The 25,988-nt window shown below is 37.2% G+C and overlaps 1 protein-coding gene across 2 annotated transcripts in view; it reads left to right on the top strand.

Moving 5' to 3' along the window:
• ERAP2 (endoplasmic reticulum aminopeptidase 2) overlaps nt 1-25,988 on the top strand; it is a 38,244-nt gene that overhangs the window by 6,543 nt on the left and 5,713 nt on the right. For both annotated transcript variants that reach the window (XM_079791432.1, XM_079791431.1), the window contains 12 exons: nt 3,227-3,361; nt 5,035-5,155; nt 7,701-7,855; nt 10,780-10,893; nt 12,407-12,538; nt 12,785-12,916; nt 14,498-14,566; nt 15,547-15,722; nt 17,816-17,895; nt 18,857-19,040; nt 22,561-22,717; nt 23,210-23,394. In XM_079791432.1, coding sequence (XP_079647558.1) covers nt 3,227-3,361; nt 5,035-5,155; nt 7,701-7,855; nt 10,780-10,893; nt 12,407-12,538; nt 12,785-12,916; nt 14,498-14,566; nt 15,547-15,722; nt 17,816-17,895; nt 18,857-19,040; nt 22,561-22,717; nt 23,210-23,394 — 1,640 coding nt within the window. The remainder of the gene's footprint in view (nt 1-3,226; nt 3,362-5,034; nt 5,156-7,700; nt 7,856-10,779; nt 10,894-12,406; nt 12,539-12,784; nt 12,917-14,497; nt 14,567-15,546; nt 15,723-17,815; nt 17,896-18,856; nt 19,041-22,560; nt 22,718-23,209; nt 23,395-25,988) is intronic.

Below are 25,988 nucleotides of genomic sequence, written 5' to 3'. Positions count from 1 at the left end.
AACATTGTTCTTTTAAATCAGTGTTACTTGGCCAGAGACAAAATTCAGAATCAAGTAGAGCAGTCCTTCTCAGACTTTAATGTTCACACGAATCATCTGAGGACCTTGTTAAAATTCAGATTCGGATTCAGTGAGTCTTGTGGTGAGGGAGGCCCCAGATTCCGTCTTGTTAACAAGCTCCCAGGTGACGGATGCCATTGCTGCTGGGCCAGGGACCGCATCTGAAGGACAAGGATGGAGAGACCCCTGCCTGGACCCTCCCCCAAACATTCTGACCTAGACTTCTGTGCTGGAACTTACAAATCCGTTTTCATTTTTTGTGAGTGGCAGTGGTCGTTCTTAAAGTTATTTATAAAAATTATTTATTGTGGTTATACACTTTTTTAAATTGAAAGAGACCTTTTATTTGGCTTGTATTTGTACTCAAAAGGCAGAGACTCCGAAAGACACAGTGGGCCTGAGTTAATGTGGTATTTCCTCACGAAGGCCGTGCTTGCCATTCGTGTTGCTGAACAAAATGTAGTGTTTCCCCACCCCGACTTGTAATGTAGGACAAAGGCAGAGGCTCTCCTGCCGGTGCTTCAGCGGGAGGGGCCGCACAGAGAGCAGCCGGCTCTGGCCCTCCCCGCTGCCCTCTCGGCCCTGAACAGCGGGTGGACTCATGGGGAAGGGGAGAAATGAGTTCATAAGCTCGACACCGAACTTCCCAGATTCCTATTTAAACAGAAAAATAAGATATTTGCTCTGAAATACTGGCAGAGCAGATCAAGAGGAACATCGCACTTAACACACATCCGATAGCTTTTCCACGACTGCGAAGACAGCAATTTAATTAGCCCTCTCATTTTCCAGGTAGAAATGCTTGCAAAGCACCGTTCAGCCCCTTTCTGGCAGCTTTTTATTAATATATTTTTTATATGAATAACCATGGAGGCTAAAGTAAAAACAGAGTTCATTAAGCCTTTTAATTAAAGTGTGACACCAACATAAATTGTCATTTTGTTATATCAGAGTTTAAATTTTCTATTTTTAGAAACCCCCAGTAACTTCCCATATTTAAGAAAATTAAGTGAACACTCTGAAAATATTTTCTACAACCCTTGAATCTTTGCATTGCCTCAGTTGACTAGACCAGTTCTCTGGATCATGCCGTTTTCAGCAATATTGGCTTAACATCCTGCTCCTCGCTGACATGCCCAACCAACCCAGACTTTCATGTTCAGCCAAGAAAAAAAAAGAGACCTAAAGGAATACTACAATCACACTCTCTGGATAATAGCAGTGACAGCACTTAATATGGGTTATGGTCTGGTGAGAAGAGGCAACAAATACTAAGTTCTCAATTTGTTTAGTTAAGATTTAAGGGAAGTGGGGAGGCCAGCCAAGCACTGGTAGAGGCAGCATATCTTTGGTGCATTTCTTTGTCCCCTTTATTCCTTAAAGGAGCACACACCTGCTGGTGACACTTGCTGTGCAAGTAGAGTCCTGCCAGTATTGAGAAAACAGCTAACTCCTCATCTAGCAACAAGTGTTTTATGCTTGGAACGTACATCACCATCCTGGATGAACTTATACTAACACCCATACACTTCCACTTAAGGCAGTGTTAACCTATGAGTCACTCCAAGTTCCTGAACAAAACTCAGCCTCCATGGGGTACATCTTTATCTGGGGGGAAAAATCAGAGGGAATGCCCATCTGTCTCCTACACATCATTGCCACCAGCTGTCTGGAGGCACAGATGCTCATTTCCCCATAGTACCACAGCCTTGCCTCCTCTTTCCCTCACCCCTCCACACACTTGACTCAATGGTTTTGCTGCTGAGTTTGGTCAGAAGACTACAGTCAATGCCTTCTCCCTGGCCCCCTCTTCTATAACTCTCTTTTTTGCTAGGAGTATGTATCCATAGAACTCTGCTTGCATCAGACTCATAAAGAAAGAGATTATTATTGAGCTAAATGAAAGAAGTAATTACAGCCCAGAAGATACTGCTAACTTTCTTAGAGCATGTGGTCAGTGTCCTCTGCTTTATAGGAACTTAGGAATTGAATGCTTTGATAGAAACCTGTAGAATTAAATTATGTAGAATTTAATAGCACGAACATTTGTCATTGAAGTAGGCTAGGCAGTTTATGGTAATATTTCAAGCTATTGTCTCTTGCCAAAGCAAACTATTATCTTAACCAAACACATAAAACATGCTCAAGAAGGCCTAGTTAGCACTGCCCCAAGCCTGACACCTTACAAAGGGCGTGGAAGGTGTGAGGAGGGGAGCAAGCTAGCCCAGGAGTTCTCACCAATTTGAAGAAGATGGTATTTTCAGATTACTGAATCTGACCCATTCAGTATTTAGGAGTATTGTACCATATTGGAGATCATCTCTGGGACTAGCTCTTCAGTGCAAATAAAGATAGAACTCAGTAATTATTCAGTGAACTTGAGAGATGCAGCTGATGAGTCTGTAGGCTTAAAACTTTTGCTTCCTCAGTACATAGGCAGGAGCTTAAATTACTAATGACCTCCTTGGCCTGACTGCTTTCATTGCGAAATCAATGAAGCAAAGATAAAAATAAGACTGTGACTAAAGCTGTCACACAGCGAGGTGAAAGAATGAGCAATGTCTTTGGAGTCACACGGTCACATCCACATCTTGGTCTTGCTGTGGAACTTGCCTTGTGATCTTGGGCAATTCAGTTCATATTTTTTGAGACTCTGTTTCCTCACTTGTGAAATAACACCTACCTCACACACACACACACACGATAATAGAATTAAAAGAAAATGCTAATCATTTAGCACAGTTTTGCTTCCCATTTCCTTCTGCAACAGAGATTTACTTATTATATAACAAGGGAAAAGGGGCCATTCTCTGGGTATTTTTCCTTAGAAGTGCAGAACTTGAATTTATGGCAATTTGGAGATTATTGCATTTCAAGTAAGTAGAAGCATCTAGGCTGCTATTATGCTTTCAAGCAATTAAGCAAATACATTTTCAAGCAAATAAGATTGGCATACATTTTGGGATCTCAAAATTAGTGCAGTGTGTCTTCAGGAAAGTCCAGGGATAAGAAAAAATAAAGGGAGAGAGACCACCGAATGCTATGCCCTCCTAGGGGGGCATCAGGTCCTTCAGAGTGTCAGGCTCTCCTCTGACTTACATGGCTTACGTCATAGGCATTGGTGTAAAATACTCCCATTTTCAAATGATTCTTTTCCTTCCTGTAGGTTAAGACAGTTGAACTTGAAGGAGGCCTCTTGGAAGATCATTTTGAAACTACGGTAAAAATGAGTACATACCTTGTAGCCTACATAGTTTGTGATTTCAAGTTTGTGAGTGGGACAACCTCATCAGGGGTCAAGGTAAGATTGAGATCTAATTTCATACACAGCACAGAATAGTGTGCTGAGCGCAATGAACTTTTCTTTAGTTTCTTAAGCTTTGTTCCTTATTATCAAAGTATCATGCTTATCTTACAAACAAGAAATAGGTAAAAATAAAATAAAATAAAATAAATTACCCATAATTCCATTACTAGGATATAATTACTGATAATGTTAATGTATACCTTCCAACTACTTTCTATATGTATGTCAGTATATATATATATATATATATATATATATATATATATATATTATATGCTGTGTATATACTTTGTATAAAATAATGTGACTATTTTAACTCAATCTTTACCATAATATGCAATAAAAATTGAATGCCATTAAATATTTTTCTGTAATACTATATTAATAATTGCTTAGTACTCTACCTCATAGAGGTACCATAAAAATTTTTTAATCAGCACCTTATTTCAGGACATTCACATTGTTTCCAATTGTTTTTCTCAATAAAAGAAACTCTTCATAATTCTTAGAGTCTTCATTGTTTGCAAAAATTTACAATACCCAATATTTATTTTTATATAAGTTTGGCAAACATCAATAGACACATTAAAATAAACAAGAACTCCTTAACCTGAGGGACCAAATGATTGACATAAAAACATATTCAGAGAACCATAAAATAATGCTTATGAAAAATAGCCATAAACTGGCTATAAAATGGCTATTATAATTTACATGTATATGATACCTATGTAGAAAAATTATGAACTATGTATCTGCACACACATCATGGCATCTCTGCACATAGGTCTGTATGTGCATAGCTGTAGACCTGTGAGAGGTCAGATGGCACTTTACTGCAGAGGTCAGGTTGCTGTCAGCTTCCTTGGACTCATATCCCAGGTCTATAGATTCTACATGGGTGACTTGGAGCAAATTACTTCATTTCCAGGAAGATAATAGCAGCTACTTCGTAATGTTATTGAGAGGATTAATTTATATTTACATGTACACTTTTAACACAGTGCCTGGTAATCCATCAAAACACGGCAGCCATGAACATATCCTTCCTAAAAAGTTCTCAGGAACTTCAGTTAATTCAGAGCATGAAAGAAGATAATGGAATGAAAGTAGCAGATAATGGAATGAAAGTAACACTATGCTTGAAACCCAAGAAAATCAGAAACTAACTTTATTTTTTCTATTTAATGGCTATTTGCTTTGAGGGGAGTCAATGAACATATTTGGCATTTTTTCAGTTTAAAGTAAACTGGACTAGGAAGGGGATGGTGGAAACTGGATCCAATATGTTCTTAAAGGCTTTTCCACCTCATAAAACTATGTTTTATTTGAATTGTGCTAATCATAACTTTGGAAGGCTAGTTTTAAGTGTACATGATACTGATGAGCTCAAGTGGACTCTCATGACATAATAGGTTAACAGAGCTTGAAAAATACAACTAGCACCTAGGGAATGAATTGTAATGAAAGATGCAGGATTGTTTATAATTTTCACGAGTGGCTTTTGCTTTAATACTTTGCAGAACATCGTATCCCATGTTGACAACATGCTTTAATGGTATTTCAATACATGTAGTTTGCCTTTCTTTGGATAAGGGTTGTTAGGAATGGTATCATGCCAAGGATCTGTCATTCAAAGACCACTCTTTCTGACCAACATTTTGCAGGTGTCCATTTATGCATCCCCAGACAAATGGAGTCAAACTCATTACGCTTTGGAGGCATCATTGAAGCTACTTGATTTTTATGAAAGTTACTTTGATATCAACTATCCACTCCCAAAACTGGGTAGGTGTCTTTATTTTTGCTTATAGAATTTGCTTTGATTCCCTCCCCCTTTAGATGTAGTTTAAATGAGCATTCAGGAGGTTCACTCAGCGCAAGAAGCAATAATTTGTACCTCAGAGAGGGTCCTTGAGTGTAGAAAAGTATTTATGAGAAGCCTAAGTAGTGTGGATAATTTTTCTATTCTTTTATCAGGTTTAAAATTAAAATAGCTGCATTCCATGTTAGGTTTAATTTGGTGAATTTTCTATACCATATTTGTACAAGACCAGCAATGTTTCATAAAAGTTGCTAAAGATTTATGTAAACAGCTGAAAGTTGTCCCTTCATCTGTTATCTGTAGTTTAATTGAGGTTAGAAAATAAGAAAGACTGTGGTACAGATTTTAAAAAACAATTTGGAGAAGATAGATAATTTGAATGTGGTAGTAAACTTTTATGTAAGAAAATACACACAGTCTATCTTCATTTTAATTTTCTATCTTAAAAATTAAAAGTTGTGATTTTCATAATATTGCAGAACATATAAAAACTATGATTTCATTTTATAGCTTATATAGATTACTTTTTAAGAGTTTCTGACAGTTTCAAACATTTATTTTCTTTGGGACGTTAAGAAATACTTCTCCTTATCATATCCTTTTTCTCCTTTCCCCACAACCTCCATTCAATTGTTTTTTCTTTTTTAGAGAAGGTAAAAGGGAACATGAAAAGACATCAGGAGCTTATTCCTATGGTTGCTGAGTCTCACTGTATTATTAGAGTGTGGATTCTATATACCCCTTAGCATACCCCTTAGCACAGATATACTAAATTCAGTTACCCACAATCCACTGCTCTCCTCTATGTCAAAAGTCAAGGAAAGATTAAATAACAGCAATCAACAATCTGATGTTGTTCTTGAAAAATGCAACTTTGAAGAGTATATGAAATGTATTTTAAAACTAAATGGAAAGAAGCATGCAGCTTAAATAAAATAGAGCCAATTTAAATGTCTCTAATGGCTTTAAGAAATAATCCAACTAATAGAAAATCAATAGTACAATTTAGAAAAGGACTCATTCCCACATTTGAAGTGCTAATGAATACTGATCTTTTTTAGTGCCAATTTAGTTTCTTATTTTATTATAAGTATTTGTTTTTATACACTGAAATTAACTAGTACTAATTCCAGACAATGCAATTTAAACCAATGACATGGTTCATTCCAAACTTAAAAAAAAATTATCCTTCTTTTCAGCTGTACAGTACTTCTTCCAAAATGTCATGGCAAAATAAAAATAAAAATCAAGATTAAACATTAGCCAGAAATTTTAAATTTATAACCTACATGAAGTCACTAGCAAAGGATACACACACACACACACACACTTCCTACCCCACCCATGACTTAGTTAAGAGGTAGAGAAAATATCAATGTTGAGAGGAAATTGAGGTAAAAAATAATTGATGCTCACAGCCTTTTCCCTCTACTGCCTTAAAGAACATTTGCTCATAAAAGAGGCCATATATTCTTGAAATATTAATAACAATATTGACTATAGATTTTGCTCCTAAAAGGTGTTTTCTAAAATTAAATTTTTATAGCTTTCTCTTTTTATAGAAATGAGTTCATTATATGTTTTGATGAATATCAAATATGTTAAAAATTATTTGAGCCGAAACCAGTTTGGCTCAGTGGATGGAGCGTTGGCCTGCGGACTCAAGGGTCCCAGGTTCGATTCCGGTCGGGGGCATGTGCCTTGGTTGCGGGCACATCCCCAGTGGGGGGTGTGCAGGAGGCAGCTGATTGATGTTTCTAACTCTCTATCCCTCTCTCTTCCTCTCCTCTCTGTAAAAAATCAATAAAATATATTTTTAAAAAATTATTTGACACCTTTTATTTATTTTTTGTTTGTTTATTTATTTTTAATTTTTATTTTTGTAATTAAATTTATTGGGGTGACATTGGTCGACATAATCATATAGGTTTCAGGTTTAAATATGCTTTTATTTATTTCAGAGAGAGGAAGGGAGAGAGAGAAATAGAAACATCAATGATGAGAGAGAAATATTGATTGGCTGCCTCCTACATGCCTCCTACTGGGGATTGAGCCCGCAAACCAGGCATGTGCCCTGACCAGGAATTGAACCATGACCTCCTCAACCAGTGAGCCACACCAGCCAAGCAGACACCTTTAATTTTTGAAGTTTTCAGTATACTAACATAAACTACAGCATGAGTGTCTATAAATAAATTATTTTCTTAGCAGTAGTGCATCCATGGTATTTTCAGAGTCCAGAACTTTTTGAAAAAAACAATGGTTAAATGTCAATAGGGTACTTCAACTGCAACTAAAACTGTATTGATAGAATATAGTCTACTTGACATGGGTACTGATTATTTTTAGTGCAACTACAAGACACTATGTCAATGTTAAGATATTCTTGATGTTTTTAGAAAGTCTGCTATGTATACTGCAAGGATCATAAAGTATTTGAGGAGGAAGCAAATCCCACTTCTGGGGTAGAAGCCATAATGATCAAGTATGGTTGTTCTTATGTTTTAGATCTAATTGCTATCCCTGACTTTGGATCCGGAGCCATGGAAAATTGGGGCCTCATCACATATAAAGAGACATCACTACTCTTTGATCCAAAGACCTCTTCTGCTTTTGATAAACTATGGGTCACCAGAGTCATAGCCCATGAATTAGCACACCAGGTACTTGGTACTCATGACATTTTTTTAGTATCAGTTCAAAAGAGCGTTATGCAGGACACCACCAATCTTCCTAAAACAACATAAAATTGTATTATTTTATCTCTAGAGGGGACCTTATGGATTACCAAACTAGACACAATATGTCAAGTAGCAGAGGGCTACAGCTCTAGACTATGGGACTCACATAGGAATTTTATCATGAGAGAAGTGATCACTTTATTTTTCTAAAACCCTTCAGGGTAGACCCTTCAAATGTCATTTAGTAGTGAAGGGTGGCAACTATGCAAATTCATAAAACACAGAATTGGAAACCCTACAAAAAAAGAGATTTCTATTAAATATATTTTTTTCTTATAGCCCTAGTACTGTGATATTCCAAAATCAAGCTTCTTGAAATTATTGTGAGGATTAGAGATGTCTGTGCCTGTCATATAGTAGGCCCTCAATTAGTGTAAGTTATTAATGATGATAATGCCCACTACTACTGCTACCATTTCTTGCAGAGTAAGATTTCCAAGGCCCACTTATTGACACTGTCTTACACACAAATATGGAGCCAAAAAACTAATACTATAGATATCAGAGACCATTTCTACTCTATTTATTTCTGAAAATCCCCGGTAGCACAGTGAATTATTTAGAGCCCTAGAAATTCTGTCACCATGTATGTAAATATCATGACAATATGGAACCTGGTAATTTCTCTTCTTTTTAATTTTTAAGTTTACCTTTTATCATCATCATAATAATGTCTTAATTTGTGTGTTGTTGTTTTTAAAGCAGCAAACTAAATACCCAATTACGTAAGAGCCATGCTCTGCACTGCACTATGTGGGCAGTTTTCTCGGATTCAGGATCTCCCCACTGGCCCATCATAGGGATTTTGGATATTAGTCACTGGTAGCTCTAAAGCACTTAACTCAGCCTAGGGATTACTAATCTTTCTACCCAGTGTTCATAGGGAAATGGTCGGAGAACTCTAGCTCTTCAGCTCCATGCTCCCTCTGAGTTTTCCTTTAATAGCTTCTCCTTTGTGGAAATGCAGAGTGTATGGATGGCTAAAGCAGCAGGCTGCACTAGAATTTTTTTGGCTTGTCCATTTTGTCTCCATATGACCGTGTCACTCCTCTGTGTAAAACCCTGGCAAAGACTCCCAGTGCCAACTGGGTGAGTCAAGGGTCCCCAGAATGGCATACAAGGTCCCATGATAGCCCCTCTCCACCTCTCCAGCCTCATCTCTTACTGACACACTAAGCTTTAGCCATCCCAGACCACTGCCATTTCCTGAACATGCTAGGTTGTGTTGCTGCTCTATGATTTTGCTCCTACTGATCTGCCCAGAGCACACACCACTCCCAACATACCCAAGACCACTTGCAAGACTCAGGAAATGAATCATTTCCGAACTAATCTACAAACTCTCCAAGCAGAACTGATTCTTTCCTGCTGGAACCCTCTGTCCCTTGTACAGACATTGATCATGGCACCCATAATGCTTTATTGCATTTATCTGTCTGCTGGTTGCCCTCCATCATTTGTACTGAGACAGAGGCTGTATTATATGCATTCACATTTCTAACATATGGCTTGGTACCAGGAACATAGGTTCTCAATAGATACTCGTTGAATGAATGAAGAAGCAAACCACTCTTGCCAACTAAAAAAAGTGGCCAGAATCAGCTCAACCTGCATTTCTCATATTCATCACTTCTACAATTGAGGAAACACCACCTGTCCCTTCTCACAAATGTCCTTGGGAAGATTGGTGCCCACTTGCAAAATGATCTGAGGGTCATCAAAAAAGGAATAGAGCTCAAACATTTTCTAAAAGCTACAGATGTAGCTGTTCTTCTCTATAACTGTAACAAGGCTCTTCTGGATCTTAAAATCTTTTAGTTTCCTATCCTCCTGGAGACTTCAATCCTAACATAGATAAACTAGATGCACTGTATTGGGTATATAGGCTAAATAAATAAATAAAATATAAAAGGACACAAAAATAGTAATATGTAAAACTACAGATCGAATATAGGTCAATGGTAGAATTCTATTTAGATTATCCTTAATCATCCTTTTTATTTTATGTACATAGTTAAAATCTTAGACGTTTATTCACTTTAGTGGCCAAGTTAATGCCTGGAAATGTCAGGGCAGAGGTTAACACCAAATATGCTCATCAGTAATACTAAGTAACAATTTGAATGTCCTAAATGAACTCTTGGAATTCTCTTAAGTACCTACTAGTAAAATAAAGAGGTAACTTAACCAAGGACATTTTGGCTTATATTTTTCCTTAGACCTCACCATATATCAAAGATAAGCTGAGATTATAGTTGTTGTGCAAGACACAAACAACGCCCACCCCCCCAAAAAAAATGTTTTATTTTCTTCCAGAATAGTAAATGTAATCGCTAGGAAGTATTCAAAGGATAGAATGAAAATTGGAGAGCTGGAGGCAATGGGAACACAAAAGAAAAGTGAAGCAAGCAAAAATGTGGTAGTGAGACAAAAAGGCAGGGAACTCAGTTGAATAACACTGGTGAGTCGCAAGAACTTTCAAAACATGCAAAACTTGACTATTTAGTCGGGGGCATTGACCTCTTCTCCCTTAGATTATCAAATTAAAAAGTGACGACAACCAATACAATAGCCGTCAGGTCTGAATGAATCAAAATTATACCTATTCTTTGTCCGATTGGCAAAAAATATATTTTGTGTGTGCCACAGAATTTTAATTATTTTATATGCGCCATGAGATGCAAAAGGTAGAAGGAAATTGTCCAGAGAGAAAAGGGTAGCAAAGATAGAGGAAAGGCCTTATTTACTAAAAGAAGGAAATTGGCATCCATTATATTTTTTTTGCCAGAGTTAATAATTACCTGTATTTTTTTTACTTTGAATAACATGGAGTTTTTACCTCCTAGTGGTTTGGCAACCTGGTTACCATGGAATGGTGGAATGACATTTGGCTCAATGAGGGTTTTGCAAAGTACATGGAACTTATCTCTGTTAATGCTACATATCCAGAGCTACAATTCGTAAGTTCACAGTTTTGTACGTCATGCCATGTGCCCTAAGCAATCGTCGATTTACTGTTAAAATTTTTGTGAATGCTAAAGAGAAAAACAATATAGCATGGTGTTTTTGAGCCTATGATGTTTTGTTTGATATACAAAGCAAACTGTATTAGTTTGCTAGGCGTGCCATGATAAAATACCAGACTGGGTGGCTTAAACAACAGCAATTTACTTTCTCATAGTTCTGGAGGCTAGAAGTTTGAGATCAATGTCTCGGCGGGTTTGGTTTTCTCTGAGACCTCTCTCCTTGGCTTACAGAGGCCTCCTTTTTTGCTGTATCTGCACATAGTCTTTCCTCTGGTGTTTCTCTGTGTGTCCAAATTTCCTCTTCTTATAAGGACACGAGTCAGGTTTGATTATGGCCCACCCTACAGCTTCATTTTAATCCTGTCCCCTCTGTGAAGGCCCTATTTCCAAACACAGTCACATACTGGGGACTAGGGCTTCAACTTAGAAATTGGAGAGGGGCATACTATTCAGCCCAAAACATAAATTCCCCAACCAAAAAAATTTTGGACAGAGAACTCCAATAGCACAAATACTCATGTGTGTATGTGGAGTGAGAGGAAGAAATTTCACTGCTCATGTACAGTGATATAGGATAAGACAATGCCCATGGCTATAGGTCCTGTGCAGAGTTCTTGGCATGTAACCTGAATTAGGCATGACTGGGGGCACGATCCTCTAGAATTTACAAAGGGCCTATTATTCACTTCCCCAAAATGTATAAAAAAGATTTCTTCAATGCTCTCCCTTCAGGGAGCACGCCCTTGCCTATCCCTTTCCCTTCCCCCTCCCTGCCCCAGGCGTGTTACCATTCGCTTCCTCACTCCCAAGCTCCAAGGGCCCTTCTAGGAATTACTTTGTCTACCTCTGTAATTTACCCAATAAATGTCCTCTTACAAAAAAAAAAAAAAAGATTTCTTCAAAATTGTCTTTTTATAGACACAGGGGTTCTAAACACCACATCAAGCTGGTTAATAATTATCAAATGATGCTTTGGAGTAGGCATTGGTTTAGTATGATATAGAGAGACATGGATTCAAAGTCAGTGTCTTATTGCTATGTGATGAATACATGTTTTATTCACATAGACTAAGCTTCACATAGTCTCGCTTATAAAATGCATATAGTGTATCTCCCAAGCAGGGTGTTGAAAGGATGGCAGATGATGGATGTAAGTTCCTGGCACGTAGCAAGTGTTCACTAATGGGAACCATTAGTTTTAGTTCTGTATCCAAAGGCTTGGTAGCTGGTAAACATTCATGACATATCTGAGGGGATGTTGGATTTATGCCTTTATGAGTAGAGAATTGTTGAAAGGGAAGTATATAGGGGGAAAGAAACTTATAATCAAGTGTCAGAAATATTAATTGAATACTTACTTCTAAGAACATCTTACTAAACCTAGTATGTTTTCTATTGCTTTGAAAATGTCAAATTGAAATTGAAAAAATTGTTCTCTTCTGTTTAGGATGACTATTTTTTGGAAGTATGTTTTGAAGTAATTAAAAGAGACTCACTAAATTCATCCCATCCTATCTCCAATCAAGCAAAAACTCCTACTCAAATACAGGAAATGTTTGATACAATTTCCTACAACAAGGTAGTAAATGCTGTGGGCAGTGGAAACTCTGTTTTCAGGAGAACTATAAGGCGGCCTATAAAATTAACAGCTTAAGTTGGTGCTGCCGGGTTACTGTCACCTGTTTTACTTTTTATTTTATTTGCTGTTCATTTTTCAGACATTATGTGAGTTCTATAAAATTAAGCTTCCTTTAAAAAGATGTCACACTAAAAAAATATATCATACTCTTTTCCTTTATATATTCTTTTCTTTCTCTATCTTTAGGGAGCTTGTATTTTAAATATGCTCAAGGATTTCTTGAGTGAGGAGAAATTTCGGAAAGGAATTATTCACTACTTAAAGAAGTTCAGCTATCGAAATGCTAAGAATGATGATTTGTGGAGAAGCATGTCAAATGTAAGTCAAATGTTGGGTTACAGCAGGCTGTTAAGCCTATAAGCTGAGAGGCTAATTATGAAGGTTATAAATAGTTACATTGTCAGTCAACAAATATTTATTCCACTTGCCACACTACCAGGGTCCTTAGAAGACAGCACCTTCCTTTTTCCTCTGGCTCCATACTAAACTGGGATGCCACACTGGGTTAGCCATAGGGGTTTGGCACTTGACCTCCTTCTCTTTGGTTTCCCTGCTGTGGTTAACCATACACTTTTATCCCCCGTTTTCCAAAATATTTAATGACTTTGTAATTCCTATTAAATAATACCTAATCTTCTCTGCCCAAATTTTAAGGTTGAACTCTACTTGTTCTATCTGTCTTTAGTGTGTGTAGTAGTGTGGGGGAAATTAAAGGAGAAATTTAGCCAAGAATAAGAGGATATATAAAAGCCAATTGTGAATACTGCTATGTTAATTTTTGTCTCATTATGCTTATAATCATATCAGGAAGGGAAGGTAGGCATTCTTACCCCATTTGTACAGTTAGGAAAACTAATACTAAGGGGAAGATTTGCTTAAGATCATATACCAAGTGAATGATGGAGTCAGTGCTTAAAATCTGTTTTCTGACTCTGAATATGGTATTCATTCTTTCCATTACATCACAGTTTCTTCCCAGTTATCAGTAAAGTCTCCTACTTAACCTTCTCTTAAAGGACCTATATTCTAGTTGACCCCCTTCTGATGCCAAATGAAACTGTGGTATTCAAATGATAAGTTCCTAAAAATAACTTACTCAGCATTATGTCACATAACGTCAGTTTTAATCCATGTCATAGCAACTTGGAAATCACAAGAATTCTTTGATGTTATTTTTTGTAAAGTGATTTAATAGCACTTGAGAGCCTTAGACAGTATATATGTCTTTTTTCCCACCTACAGTTGTCCTTAGAGCATTAAATCCTGGTTTCAAGGGTTGATTGCCAAGCTGGTGATTTTCTTAGGTCTCATATCAATTCTGAATTCAAAATTTATTGTGCATTCATTATATGTATGCTACTATGGTAGTCATTGGAAATAGCCAGGTAAGCAAAGGTGTTTTCCCCAATGCCAAGGAATTTATGATGTGACAGGAGAAAGTTAATACTAGACACAGTTGCCTAAATGATAAATAAGGGCATGAGTAATATGCAGAATAAATGGATAAACTAGGACCTTTCCTAGTTTAAAAGCAAATGGCCTTTTTCCCAGGGGAAAGGAAACAAATGAAAGAAAAATTCAACAAATTGATTCAACCCTAAAACAGTTATCCCTCTATGGTGAACTTCTTTAGCAAACTTTAAGAATATAGATGAAAATTTAATTCATCTGGACATGATAAGGAATACAGCAATTTATGAACTAACTTTGTGTATTTCCTATGGTCACTGCGAAGATGCCTTTTATTCATTTCATGAGTTGCTATGTTCATTATCAAATGTCTAGATGAATTAAATTTTCATATAGCTATGCTAGTAAATGTCTGCATTCATGTCTAATACGCATATTCGGTCAACTGGCAGTGCCTAAATGGTAGTGCTCTTTATTCTTGTTTTATAGGGTTGTTTAGAAGGTGATTTTACATCTGGTGGATTTTGTTATTCCGATTCCAAGAGGACAAGCAGCACAGTAAGTATAAAGAGATCTACAGAGCAGACGAGATCTGGCCCATGACCTGGCGGGCGTGAGTGTGCAGAGAGCCCAACGGTCCCTTTAAATAACTGGAGAGGAAGAGAGCCTCCAGGATTTCCCTTGAAACAAAGCAGACTGAAGGGGGAATGTTCAGGCCATTTAGGGGGGATGGTGCTGTTACTACTACATTTTTGTTGATATAATTCAGCTTTCCCACAGGCCCACGGCTGCCTAAAAATATCTCAGCTTTAAATTCCGCTGAGTGCTTACCGAGGCGCTGGCATCCTCTGGGCTCTGAAAACTGCCAAGCGGGATGTGCTAGGTTTGGAAATAGAGCAAATGGCTTTTGGCTTTCTTGAGGCCTTGTCCTGTTGTTTACTTCTGGGGAGTTATTGGAGCACTTTAGGAGAGAGAGAAAAAAGTCATCAAAAACAACAACAACAGCAAAGCAAACTCTTTTTTTAACAGTCATGGTAATCCCATAAATTATGGATTCTAAAGGAAGATTCTGGATCATCCAATTTTCAGAAAGCCATGCTAAGAAGCTAGAGGTTTTGTTCTCCATTGAATATACCTCTGTTGATACACGGTTCTGTTAGAACATTTAAAGCTTCCCTTAAAGGAAGCCCTTTCTCTCCTAGGCCACCCACCCTGGGTTCCACCGCTACCAAAATGGAGAGGTGTTTCTTTTCGTGTTGTTTTGAAAGGGAGCAGGAGGAAGGCTCCAACCTCAAACCCTTCCTCTTGGCTTTCCCCGCCATGTGTGTGCTAACCCTCAAGCTCCCGCTCACATCCCTCCCTCAGGTGCCTTGCTGAGAGCAGCCCAGTCCAGTCCCCGCATCGCTCCGCCCAGAGGCAGCCCCAGGCCGCCCTCCTCCCCCAGCCTGGTTTCTGGCATCCCAGGGGCCCTAAGTTTCTCATCTCTCTTAGTTTTCTCTCCTCTGTGTTGTCTTAACCACAGTCACTTGTCCTTTCAGCTCACCTTTCAGGGGGAAGATGTGGAGGTCAAAGAGATGATGGCTACGTGGACTCTGCAGAAAGGAATCCCCCTCGTGGTGGTTGAGCGAGAAGGACGTTCGCTCAGACTGCGACAGGAGCGCTTCCTGAGCGGGGTGTTCAAAGAGGACCCTGCATGGAGGGCCCTGCAGGAAAGGTGGCTGCTTGTCTTCTGTCGGTCTCATGTACCTCAGCTCAGTTTGCTCGATGTGGCATTAACTTCCTTTCAGCTTCTCTGGCGACCGCGGGCTGCTCTCTCGCACAGGGATCCAAGGCCTCAGCTAGCCTTGATCACATTTAAAGAGCTGCAGGTGGCCCAGGCGGTGTTGTTCACCGTTGCCTTCCGCGTGCTAATGCAGCCACCTTTAGAAACTCAGTTCTGATGCAGAGGTGGTCGATTATATTTCCATTATAACATCTCCTCACTCTTTTCAGTACTAGATTTCTGGGCCTTAATAAGTTGCGTGACTGGCCTATACCTAGGAAGTGTTATTACAGCCATACAAATCATCGGAAAAGATATTCCCCATGTGATTAATTAAATGCTAAGACCTCCTGTTGCCTTTTTATTTTCAGTAATAGACTGTAAATGTTATGTCTTAAAACATATGCTGTCCTTGGTGATAATTAAAGCAAATCCAATTAACCACCCTGTCTTGTTCACCAGTCTATCCTGAGAAAACACAACACTGTGCTCTGATCTATTAGCCTATTAACAAGAGGAATTAGGTTCGTTTAAAATGAAACAATCCAAGTGACTCTGTACCGCCTCTTATGATTATTATTTCTTTTTTCTAAAGATCTAGCTGTCGAATAACAATTTTAGAATTTTTCTGAGAATCAGAAGCAAATTCAAGGTCTTTAGCATATACCAGGTGGAATATGCACATAGAAAGCGAATATTTTCTCCTTTTGTTTCATCAGTTACCTATTCCCAACCCAACAGCAACGTTTATGCTACTTCTCTGAGACACAGTTTTCTGTTTTTCTGTATGTTCTTCTGAAGTCTGAACCTCACAGAGCTTAGATAATTTGTAACTTGGCAACACAGCCTGGAAATTTTTATGTTTGATTCAGGACTCACAATTTTGTAACTTATCAAAATGTCACGAGAGAGTTCAATAGTGTGGATGATCCAGAATTACAAAGATCTACAATGACCTGTATTTTTCCTCTTCCTATGGCAGCTTTTAGATTACTGTTTTAAAATGATTATTCTCTGATTCATGCCTATTCAAACTTATGAAATGCTAATCTCCCTCTTTTTATTCCAAGATATGTTTATCTGGAAACATCCCTTTCTTCCAGAGCTAAGATTTCATCCAGGAATTATTCCATTAAGTCTTAGCAATATCTATGTGTCCATTTTTACCCTTTTTTGTGTAAATATTTCAATTGCTTTGTTAATTATCTGTACTCTGTGGGTTAACAGGTAGATAATTCCTTTCTGACCCTTTCCTAGATGGAGTCTGTGTATATTGTGTCCTTTAATTTTATATATTTTGAGGACTCTCTCCTTTCCATTGTATACCTGTTAGTGCTTTCAAACCCATAATTTCACATGTGCTGGATTACTATGGTTAATATGGCTTAATGTGTTAAAGAAGTAAATTCTGGAAGTTTCTAGAAAGTCAGTGAGGAAAAAAATAGCCAGTTTCTGTTATTTAACATAGTAGGACCATTGGAAAGTAACTGAGGCTTCTATCCATGCTGCTTTTCTGCTCTCTGGACTTGCTGACCTGCAGTTCCTAAACTGTTGGCCACTTACAGTCACTTAGCAGATGGGCAGTTGGATGTGGTTAGCTTTGTTGAGCAAAAGGATAAGTGGAAGGTCATACTGGAATAAGATCTAGACTTCTTAAGGCTTCTTCCTACAGCTTTGATTCAGTTATTTGCATTAGTATCAGGCTGTCTGAGGTTTTAAAAATATGAAAGGAAGACTGGATTTTTTTTCTTTTTTATAGAAAACAATTAGCAAAACTTATTATGGTATGAGATTTATACAGCAAATGGCACAGGTAATTGTGACAGAATTCAACTAGTTATATGTTGCTACACCTTCAATTCTTCTTCTTGGAAGAATCATTGCATGCCCAAGGGTCTGCTAGTCTTAGCCAATAAAATTTATAAGGCCCCTGATAATGTAAAGGATGGGCATTTAGTGCCTTTTACAGCTTATCTGAATCTGACAATGTGAAAATTGAAATAGTCATTTATTTAATTTGTAATGGTCTTTACTTTCTGACATAGGTACCTTTGGCACATCCCATTGACCTACTCCACGAGTTCCTCTAATGTGATTCACAGACACATTTTAAAATCAAAGACAGGTAATGAACTGATTAGCCAAACATATGTTTCAATTCTGAAATTAAATATGTTCTGAACTATTTGGAGGAAAGATACTACTAATAAAAATTTAAGTTTGGGGAATTTCTCATTTATCCATATACTAGTTACAGAAAGAACATCTTGTGCTTTTAGCATTCAGAAATAAGTTGTATTTATATCAAGAAATGATGGCATCCTGTCTTGCCTTTTAATACCTAAATCCAGCTGTGAAACCATGAGGCAAACGTGTAGTAGAAAAAAGCATACACTTAGGAATTTATTGACTGTGGATTCATATAATCATTCTGTCATCTATTAGATGTGTGGCCTTAAGAAAAATGTTTAACTCTTCCTGAGCTTCAATTTTTTTATCTTATTTTAAATGAGGCCTAGCCTTCGCAGTTATCAAGATAATATGATAATGCTATTTTATCACCAAGTATAATGTCTGTCATATTAAAAACACTTAATATTTCAATTTTTCCTTAAACACTTCACAGAAATTTGAGAGAGTTTCCATCATAACATCATATTCAACCTGGAGTCCTTATTTCACGCTAAATAAGGACTGAAATAGTGGATCAACCATTTACATATACATATTTCAATGGCTAGTAACTAAACCTGGAGACATGGCCACCAATAAATCAAGCCAAATTCCAGTCATGCTCATCATCTGGCTCATTGGGCCCTTGCATGCCTCTTAGACCTGCATCGACTGTTTTTGAGAACAAATTTAGCAGTCCTTTTCATATGAATTAATTTATTTATTAATTTAATAAGACCATTATTTCCAGCAGAAACCATCCAGTAGACTATGAAAATCAATAGCATCATGACTCTTCCAAAACTTTGTCTTCTTATTGATTTATTAATAATAGTATAGAAACCAACAGTTTTGGAGATGTTCCTGGGGTATATGCTGATAATGAAATGCCTATGCCAATTTCCTCCTCTCAGATATTCTGGATTTACCTGAAAATACCAACTGGGTGAAATTCAATGTGAACTCAAATGGCTACTATATTGTTCACTATGAGGGGCATGGATGGGACCAACTCATTCAACAGCTGAATCAGAACCACACACTTCTCAGACCTAAGGACAGAACAGGTCTGATCCACGATGCGTTTCAGCTAGTAAGGTAATGTAAAATTTTATCTGATTTCACAGGAAATAACTGATTCATAACCAGATATGCTGATTTCAAAATCCAACATTCCTTGTTTTATCATTCATATGATATGGACCTGAACAGAAGCCAAATACTGGCCATTAGGCCAAAGCCTACCCACTGATAAGGTATTTTGGCACACACAAGCTTAGATGTTTAATCCAATATTTTAAAATGTGAAGAATTTCATATAAAAATCCTGACTTCTGGAATCTCTTTAAAAATGAGAAGGTTTGGCAACTTTGGACCTTCATTCTCACAGGGCAACCATAGAGGAGGGTGCAGTAGGAAGATCCCCTGTAGGCCAGGCCTGCACTCTTCCATATGCCCAAGTCCCAGACAGTACACATGAATGGCTTGATTCATTCACTTACTAGTAGGGTGAAACCTCTAGGCACTTACGCTTTTAACCCCAGATTTAAAATTTGTTTATGCTAGTAGCTTGCTGTTTCACCAAATACCTATGTAATCTGCTGGACAAAAAGTATAAATATAGTCTTAACCTTTACAATTTTAAGTGAGATTTTAGTTTAGTACAATAATCCATTCATTACTGTGCTCACAATAGAGAAATTAATGTAAAATTGGAAGGGAAATGAAGGAAGAATTGGCTTCTTATGTTTATTTCTTTTTAGACTTTCCTGGAAAGACAAAGTATTTCCTTTCCTTTCCCATTTATCCTCAATGAATAATATGTAGGAAAAATCAGATCATAAGATGGCCAATGGGAAAAAAAATGTAGGGATCAGGTGAAGTATTGTGCATTGTAACTTTTCCTTTTCTGAGAATTACTCATTTTATTGTGTGACATATTATTTCCTTTCAGATGTTTATTTAGGTCAACTTGAGTAAAAACAACCAGCAGGACATTTCTCAGACAAAGCTTCTCCTCCATACAACTGACCTCCTAAATTAGAAAAGAGAAAGGTTTGAATGTTCAATCCTCAGCCCCATGGGTCTCAGGAACATCACAGCATTAGAGCACATCGAAGGCTAGGATTAGAAGAAAGCACCATCCTTCATTTGAGTAGATGCATAACAAACTAGTAGGCTATTTCTTGTTAGTTGAAGGTTTGTCTGCTCAAAGGAGAGACTCACGGATTGCATAAAAGTAGATTAAAAATTTAAGACTAGAAAGGATGAAGAATATTGACAATTCAGCAAATGAAGGCCAATCTTTCCATTAGTAGCCAAGTCTTTTTTGCTGTTTCTAACCTATAGATGTTTGGGTAGACTAAATTTAGCAGAAAGAACACTACAGTTACTGATGTATCAATGGAAAAGCAATTTTCTTTTCTTCACTAAATGAACAGGTTAATGAAGTTAATTAAGAGTAAATTTTGGTTTAAAACAGATAAATTCAAAAACTACCTCCTCACTTATTGTTTAACATGGGCAAGTAATTTAACTGTTTTAAGCCTAAATTTTCTAGTCTTTAAAACATTCCTAGTCTTTAAAACTCCAGATCTAAATAATAATATCTATTGCACAGGTGTTTTGAAGATTGCATACAATAAGGCAGATAAAACACCAAGCACAGTACCTGCCCAATAAGTGTCAGCTGTTAGCATTATTAGTATTACCTAATATACATTGTCTAAAAGATCATGTGTTGAATAGGAAGAGGAGGTGACAGCATAGAAAAATGCATTTCAAATAATGTGAAGTTGAAAAAAATGCATTTAAAATATGTGTTTGTGTATTGTTATGCTTTTAACTACATAGGAAAAAATAAACTAAACGTGGAGGGAAAAACAAAACAAAACCAGAAGGATATATTCCAGTGCTGTTAGTAAATGTGTAGGGTAGTGAAATTGTAAGTATTTCCCCCCTCTTCACTAATTTCCAATTATTTTGTAATTTATTTATATTACTTTTATAATAATAAAATTAATTGTATAAGGAGACAATTTAAAACTCTCATAATAAGTCTAAACATTTTTACTTGCTAGACTCCCTTGGTAATATATATCTCTTCCTTCCCTATTCTATGAAATATCTATTTAAGAGTTAAAGGAAGTAATCAGTGATCACTTTTAGTTTGGAGACAAAATTTGACCCACGAATAGATGTGTATTTTAATTGGATTTTCATACTTTATAAACATAATTTAAGACTTTGAGTTGAGTTGAGTGGAATTAAAATGACAACTTTAATTTCCTTACAGAAAAACTATTTGTTTCTCTTAGCCCCACACCTTTAAAAAAAAAAAAAGAGCCCCAAATTGCTTCCATAAGAATATGGTTGTATTTCCACAAAGATACCATTTAGCTGAAACTATATACAATTAAGTAGATACAGATTTTTTCTGTTGGGTTGAAGTGTATGCTTATACATGTGTTTAATCTTTAAGGTAAAAAAACATTCAGATAACGTTTTGTGCAGGTGGTGAGGAGCTGGATTTTTATTAAACAACTAGAAGCCTGGTGCATGAATTTATGCATATGGGGGTGGGGCGAGGGACAGCCCCTGAGGAAGGGAGAGGATGGGAGCGAGACAAACCTTGTGTTGAGGGCTGACTTTCAATAGATTGCAGAGAGAGAGCTGCTCTGCTATGTACAAAACCCTGACCCAGAAGGAAGCAGGTCATCCACAAATGATTTAGCACCAGGGGCCAATGGGGGCCGGCTGGCCCGGGGGAAGGACCAGGGGAGGTTGGCTGGCCACAGGAGGTTGGCTGTGGAAGCACACTGACCACTAGGGGGCAGCTCCTGCATTGAGCATCTGCCCCCTGGTGGTCAGTGCCATCATAGCAACTGGTTGACCAGTCTTCCTAGTCATTCCGGTCATTCAGTTGTAACGGTCACTTAGGCTTTTATATATAGAGAGTACAGTATAAAAAGAAAAGGAATCTCTTTTAAATGAGTATTAAGATTAACATTTTTTAATGTAGGCATATATAAAGTTTTCTAATAATGGTATTTGTCTTAGTGAAAAATAAAGTAGTCTTGGCCAAAAAAAACCCAGGATTAATATAAAGTAATTTTTATGTGTTAAACATTCTTTATAAAACGGTGATCATAGAAAACAATAGCCAGTTTCTTTTGTTGCTGATGCTCAAGGGTGTCAACTGCACTCTAGATTATGATGCTTACACATGTGAAAAGGAATAATGGCATTATGTGGATTTGTGTTTTATAAAACACAGCAGACCATATGGTCCAGCCCTCTGTCTTTAGACAAAAATTTGGGGAAACTTTCCATTAGTTTGTTTAAAGCAGCGTGTCAGAAGAGTGAAGTCACAACAGAAGTTGGTTCTCTTTAATTTCATTTCTTTCTAGTTTCAGTTTCCCCATTGTATAAGGAAGGCAATTGATTCCCAGAGAGACTAGGTAATTTTCCCAAGATCACACAACTAGTGAGTGGCACAGCTAGGATTTAAACCAAATGGACTGGCTATAATGAACTTCTGTTATGGCTCTCTATATCATAGTTAATATTAAGAACTGAAAGATATACACAAACCACCGACATTTGTTTTATTCCTCAGTGCAGGAAGGTTGACCCTAGACAAAGCTCTCGACCTGACCCGCTATCTCCCACATGAAACAAGCCGCCTTGCACTGCTCAAAGGTCTGGGATACTTAGAATTGTTTTACCACATGATGGACAGACGCAATATCTCAGATGTCACTGAAAACCTTAAGGTTTGTATTACGTTCGGAAAATTCATTAAGTAAGTACACAGTGTCTGGAGGATCAGTGAGACTTGGTCTGTTTTGTGTGGACTCTTGGAGTTAAATTTTTGAGAAGCTGAGGATACTGGCTGATAGCACGATTAACACCACAGTACCTAATGGGTGGATGCCCCTTCTTTCTTGTCATCACCATTCTAAGAGTCGGACTAGGATCATGAGCAAAAACATCACTCCTAAGGTGATTTTATCTTATATCAGTTGATAGGTCCCTCTCAAAGAGGAAATTAAATCATATTTTTAATGGAGAAACTACCTTTGTTTCTTAAGCATGGTGGGTTGGAGCCAGGAAAAAAAGAGAAGAGAAATATAAGTAGTTCTGTGTTTTGGGAAAGGTTCATGCAGATAGTTTAGCATTGAGCCTTTAGATGGGTCAGAGCTGTGGTTAAATTTAGTTAAGAACTAAATTTAGCCTCTCTGTAAACCATCCTGTGCTTTCTGCAGCATTACCTTCTCCGGTATTTCAAGCCAGTGATTGACACACAAAGCTGGAGCGATGAGGGCTCCACCTGGGACAGGATGCTCCGCTCCACCCTGTTGAAGCTGGCCTGTGACCTGAACCATGCTCCTTGCATTCGGAAGGCAACTGACCTCTTCTCTCAGTGGATGGAATCCAGTGGGAAATTAAAGTACATCTAGACTTCTGTCCTATTCTTTGTTTCTTCCACTTAAAAAAATATTTTGTTATTGATTTCAGAGAGGAAAGGAGAGGGAGAGAGACACACATCAATAATGAAAGAGAATCAAGCCCCCACACTGGGGATCGAGCTCACAACCCAGGCATGTGCTCTGATTGGGAACCGAACCATGACCTCCTGGTTCATAGGTCAATGCTCAACTACTGAGCCATGCCAGCCGAGCCAGGTTGTTTCTTCCACTAATGTAAACGTCTTTGATCATGCAGGACAATAGAGCTAAAACCTTTTAGTAAAGATAGAAAAAAAAACATGCTGAGAATTATATACTCTTGTTTCATGCTCTCACGTAGTAAGTGCTCAATAGATTTTGTGGAAAGTGAGGTTTAAGTCTCTATAGAGGAGAGCTAAATAAACATTGACATGGTACCAGAAAGATAGCCAGACTGTGGGAGCAGAGGGACACCCATCTCCAAAACTGATGCCCTTTAAAGATAAAAAGCAATGTAAAATGTATATGCAGTTAAAACCTCAGTGATCATTTGAGGAAACTTGTGAAAGAAGAGGGGGGTGGCCTTTTTTAAAAAAAATGTGTTTACTTCCTCATTAACCAATACCACAGACCAAGCCTTGGCCCCAAGTTCCCACTTCGATGGGAAACGAATGAGTTGAGCCATTTAAAGAATGTACATGGTAGCAAAATTGATTTCATGGTTAGTAGAAATGAGAAAGATGCCCCATGATCAAGGGTATTATATTGCACTTCAATTATGTGGCTGCAACTCATAGGCACTAAAAGACTCTGCCTGTGATCATTTCAATGTAAGCCTTGATTTCTGACCAACACATGGTTTTATATTGTTATTGTTAAAACTCCAACTCTGGAGTTGGATGTTTTGAGAAATCAAATCTTTATGTAAATTAAAGGAGATTCATTTTTTTAATAGAAGAAAAAATTCACCATTTTAGTACCATGTTATGAAATGATGTCATTTTTTCCTGTATAAAATTGCTATGATATGCTATCATAACTTTTGTCCACGTAACTAAATCTCAGCAAGTTTTTGAAATATTTCTTTTAAAAAATGTATTTTTTTATTGATTTCAGAAAGGAAGGGAGAGGGAGAGAGAGATAAAAACATCAATGATGAGAGAAAATCATTGATTGGCTGCCTCCTGCATGCCCCACACTGGGGATGGAGCCTGCAACCTGGGCATGTGCCCTGACCAGGAATCGAACCATGACCTCCTGGTTCATAGGTCAATACACAACCACTGAGCCAAGCCGGCTGGGCAAATTATTCCTTAAAAAAAAAAAAAGTAATTCCAGTTTTCTTCTTTTGGGACTTTTCTGCTCTTTATGATTTACTCCTAAAATCTTTAGCTCTATTTTTCTCTTCTTTTTGATTGGTTGTTATGAGTAAGGCTAAAATGTAAACATCCTGCTGCCCCATAACATAATAGAATACTATTTACTATTGTGTTTATGCTAGGCATAAGAGGGATGACCTCACCCGCAGTAACCCATGTACACTAGATATGATGGTTCCACGAGTTGAGTAGGATGCTATGCCTGTGAAAATATTCTGGGTAAAGCTCATTTATGCTTATAATCAAGAACACATAATTAAATATTGTGGGGTTGGTTTTTTTTGCTAAACTTTAAGACCATTAGTATTAATCCTAATGAAGAATTCCTTACATAGATTGATTACTTAATTAATTACTTTATTCATTCATGAATTAAAAATATAATACTTTGCATTTCACTTATATGCCAGGCACTGCTGTAATTGTTAAGGGTTGAGTAGTGGACAAAACTACTATGTGTTCTATCTACAAGGAACTTAAAATGTATTCATTACCAATTTTCATAAAATTATACAGACAAGTACACTAAAATCATAGCAATGTGGATTAGAATTTAATTACTTAATCTTTGTTTTATGATTCAAATGGCACTTGGGATATTTAAGTATGTCTAGTGGAAATTCACAAGCATTAGAATCACAGGTTTAAAACTTATCTCCAAAATAGCTAGTTATGTCACCTTTAAGCAAGTTATATAACCTTTCTAAGATTAATTCCACTTTTTAAAAATTAGTATAACCATCTCACTGGGTAGCTTTGACAGTAATATAAAGTGCACAAAGACTAGTGCAATCCCTACTATATGGTTGCTGTATGATAAATGCAAATTTCCAGCCTCATCCCAACATCTCTGTGTTGTGGTTTTTCCAAGCCATCACTATGAATATCAGATATTATTGATCTAACTATTTTTGGAATTAAAAATCATAGAATGAATTAAAGTTAAAACTAGTTAATATCTTATAGGCTAATAAAACCCCAAAAGTGTTGTGTCTTCTTTAGGTGGATAGAAAATAATATGATTGCATCTGATTACTTTTACAGAATTGTAAAATGACCCCCAGATAGGCCTATTAGAATACACTCTTAATGTGACTTCAAAGCAGCAAGTAATCATTTTTATAAAAATTACATAGCACCAATACAGGTTATTTAATGACAGAATTCTGTTTAAACCAGTGCTCTTATATTCCAGAAATCACCTCTTTATTTATTCC

The sequence above is a fragment of the Cnephaeus nilssonii genome (assembly GCF_951640355.1).
Source record: "Cnephaeus nilssonii genome assembly, chromosome: 2".
Lineage (NCBI taxonomy): Eukaryota > Metazoa > Chordata > Mammalia > Chiroptera > Vespertilionidae > Cnephaeus > Cnephaeus nilssonii.
The sequence above is the reverse complement of the archived record's forward strand: the minus strand, read 5'-3'. Positions and strand labels throughout refer to the sequence as shown.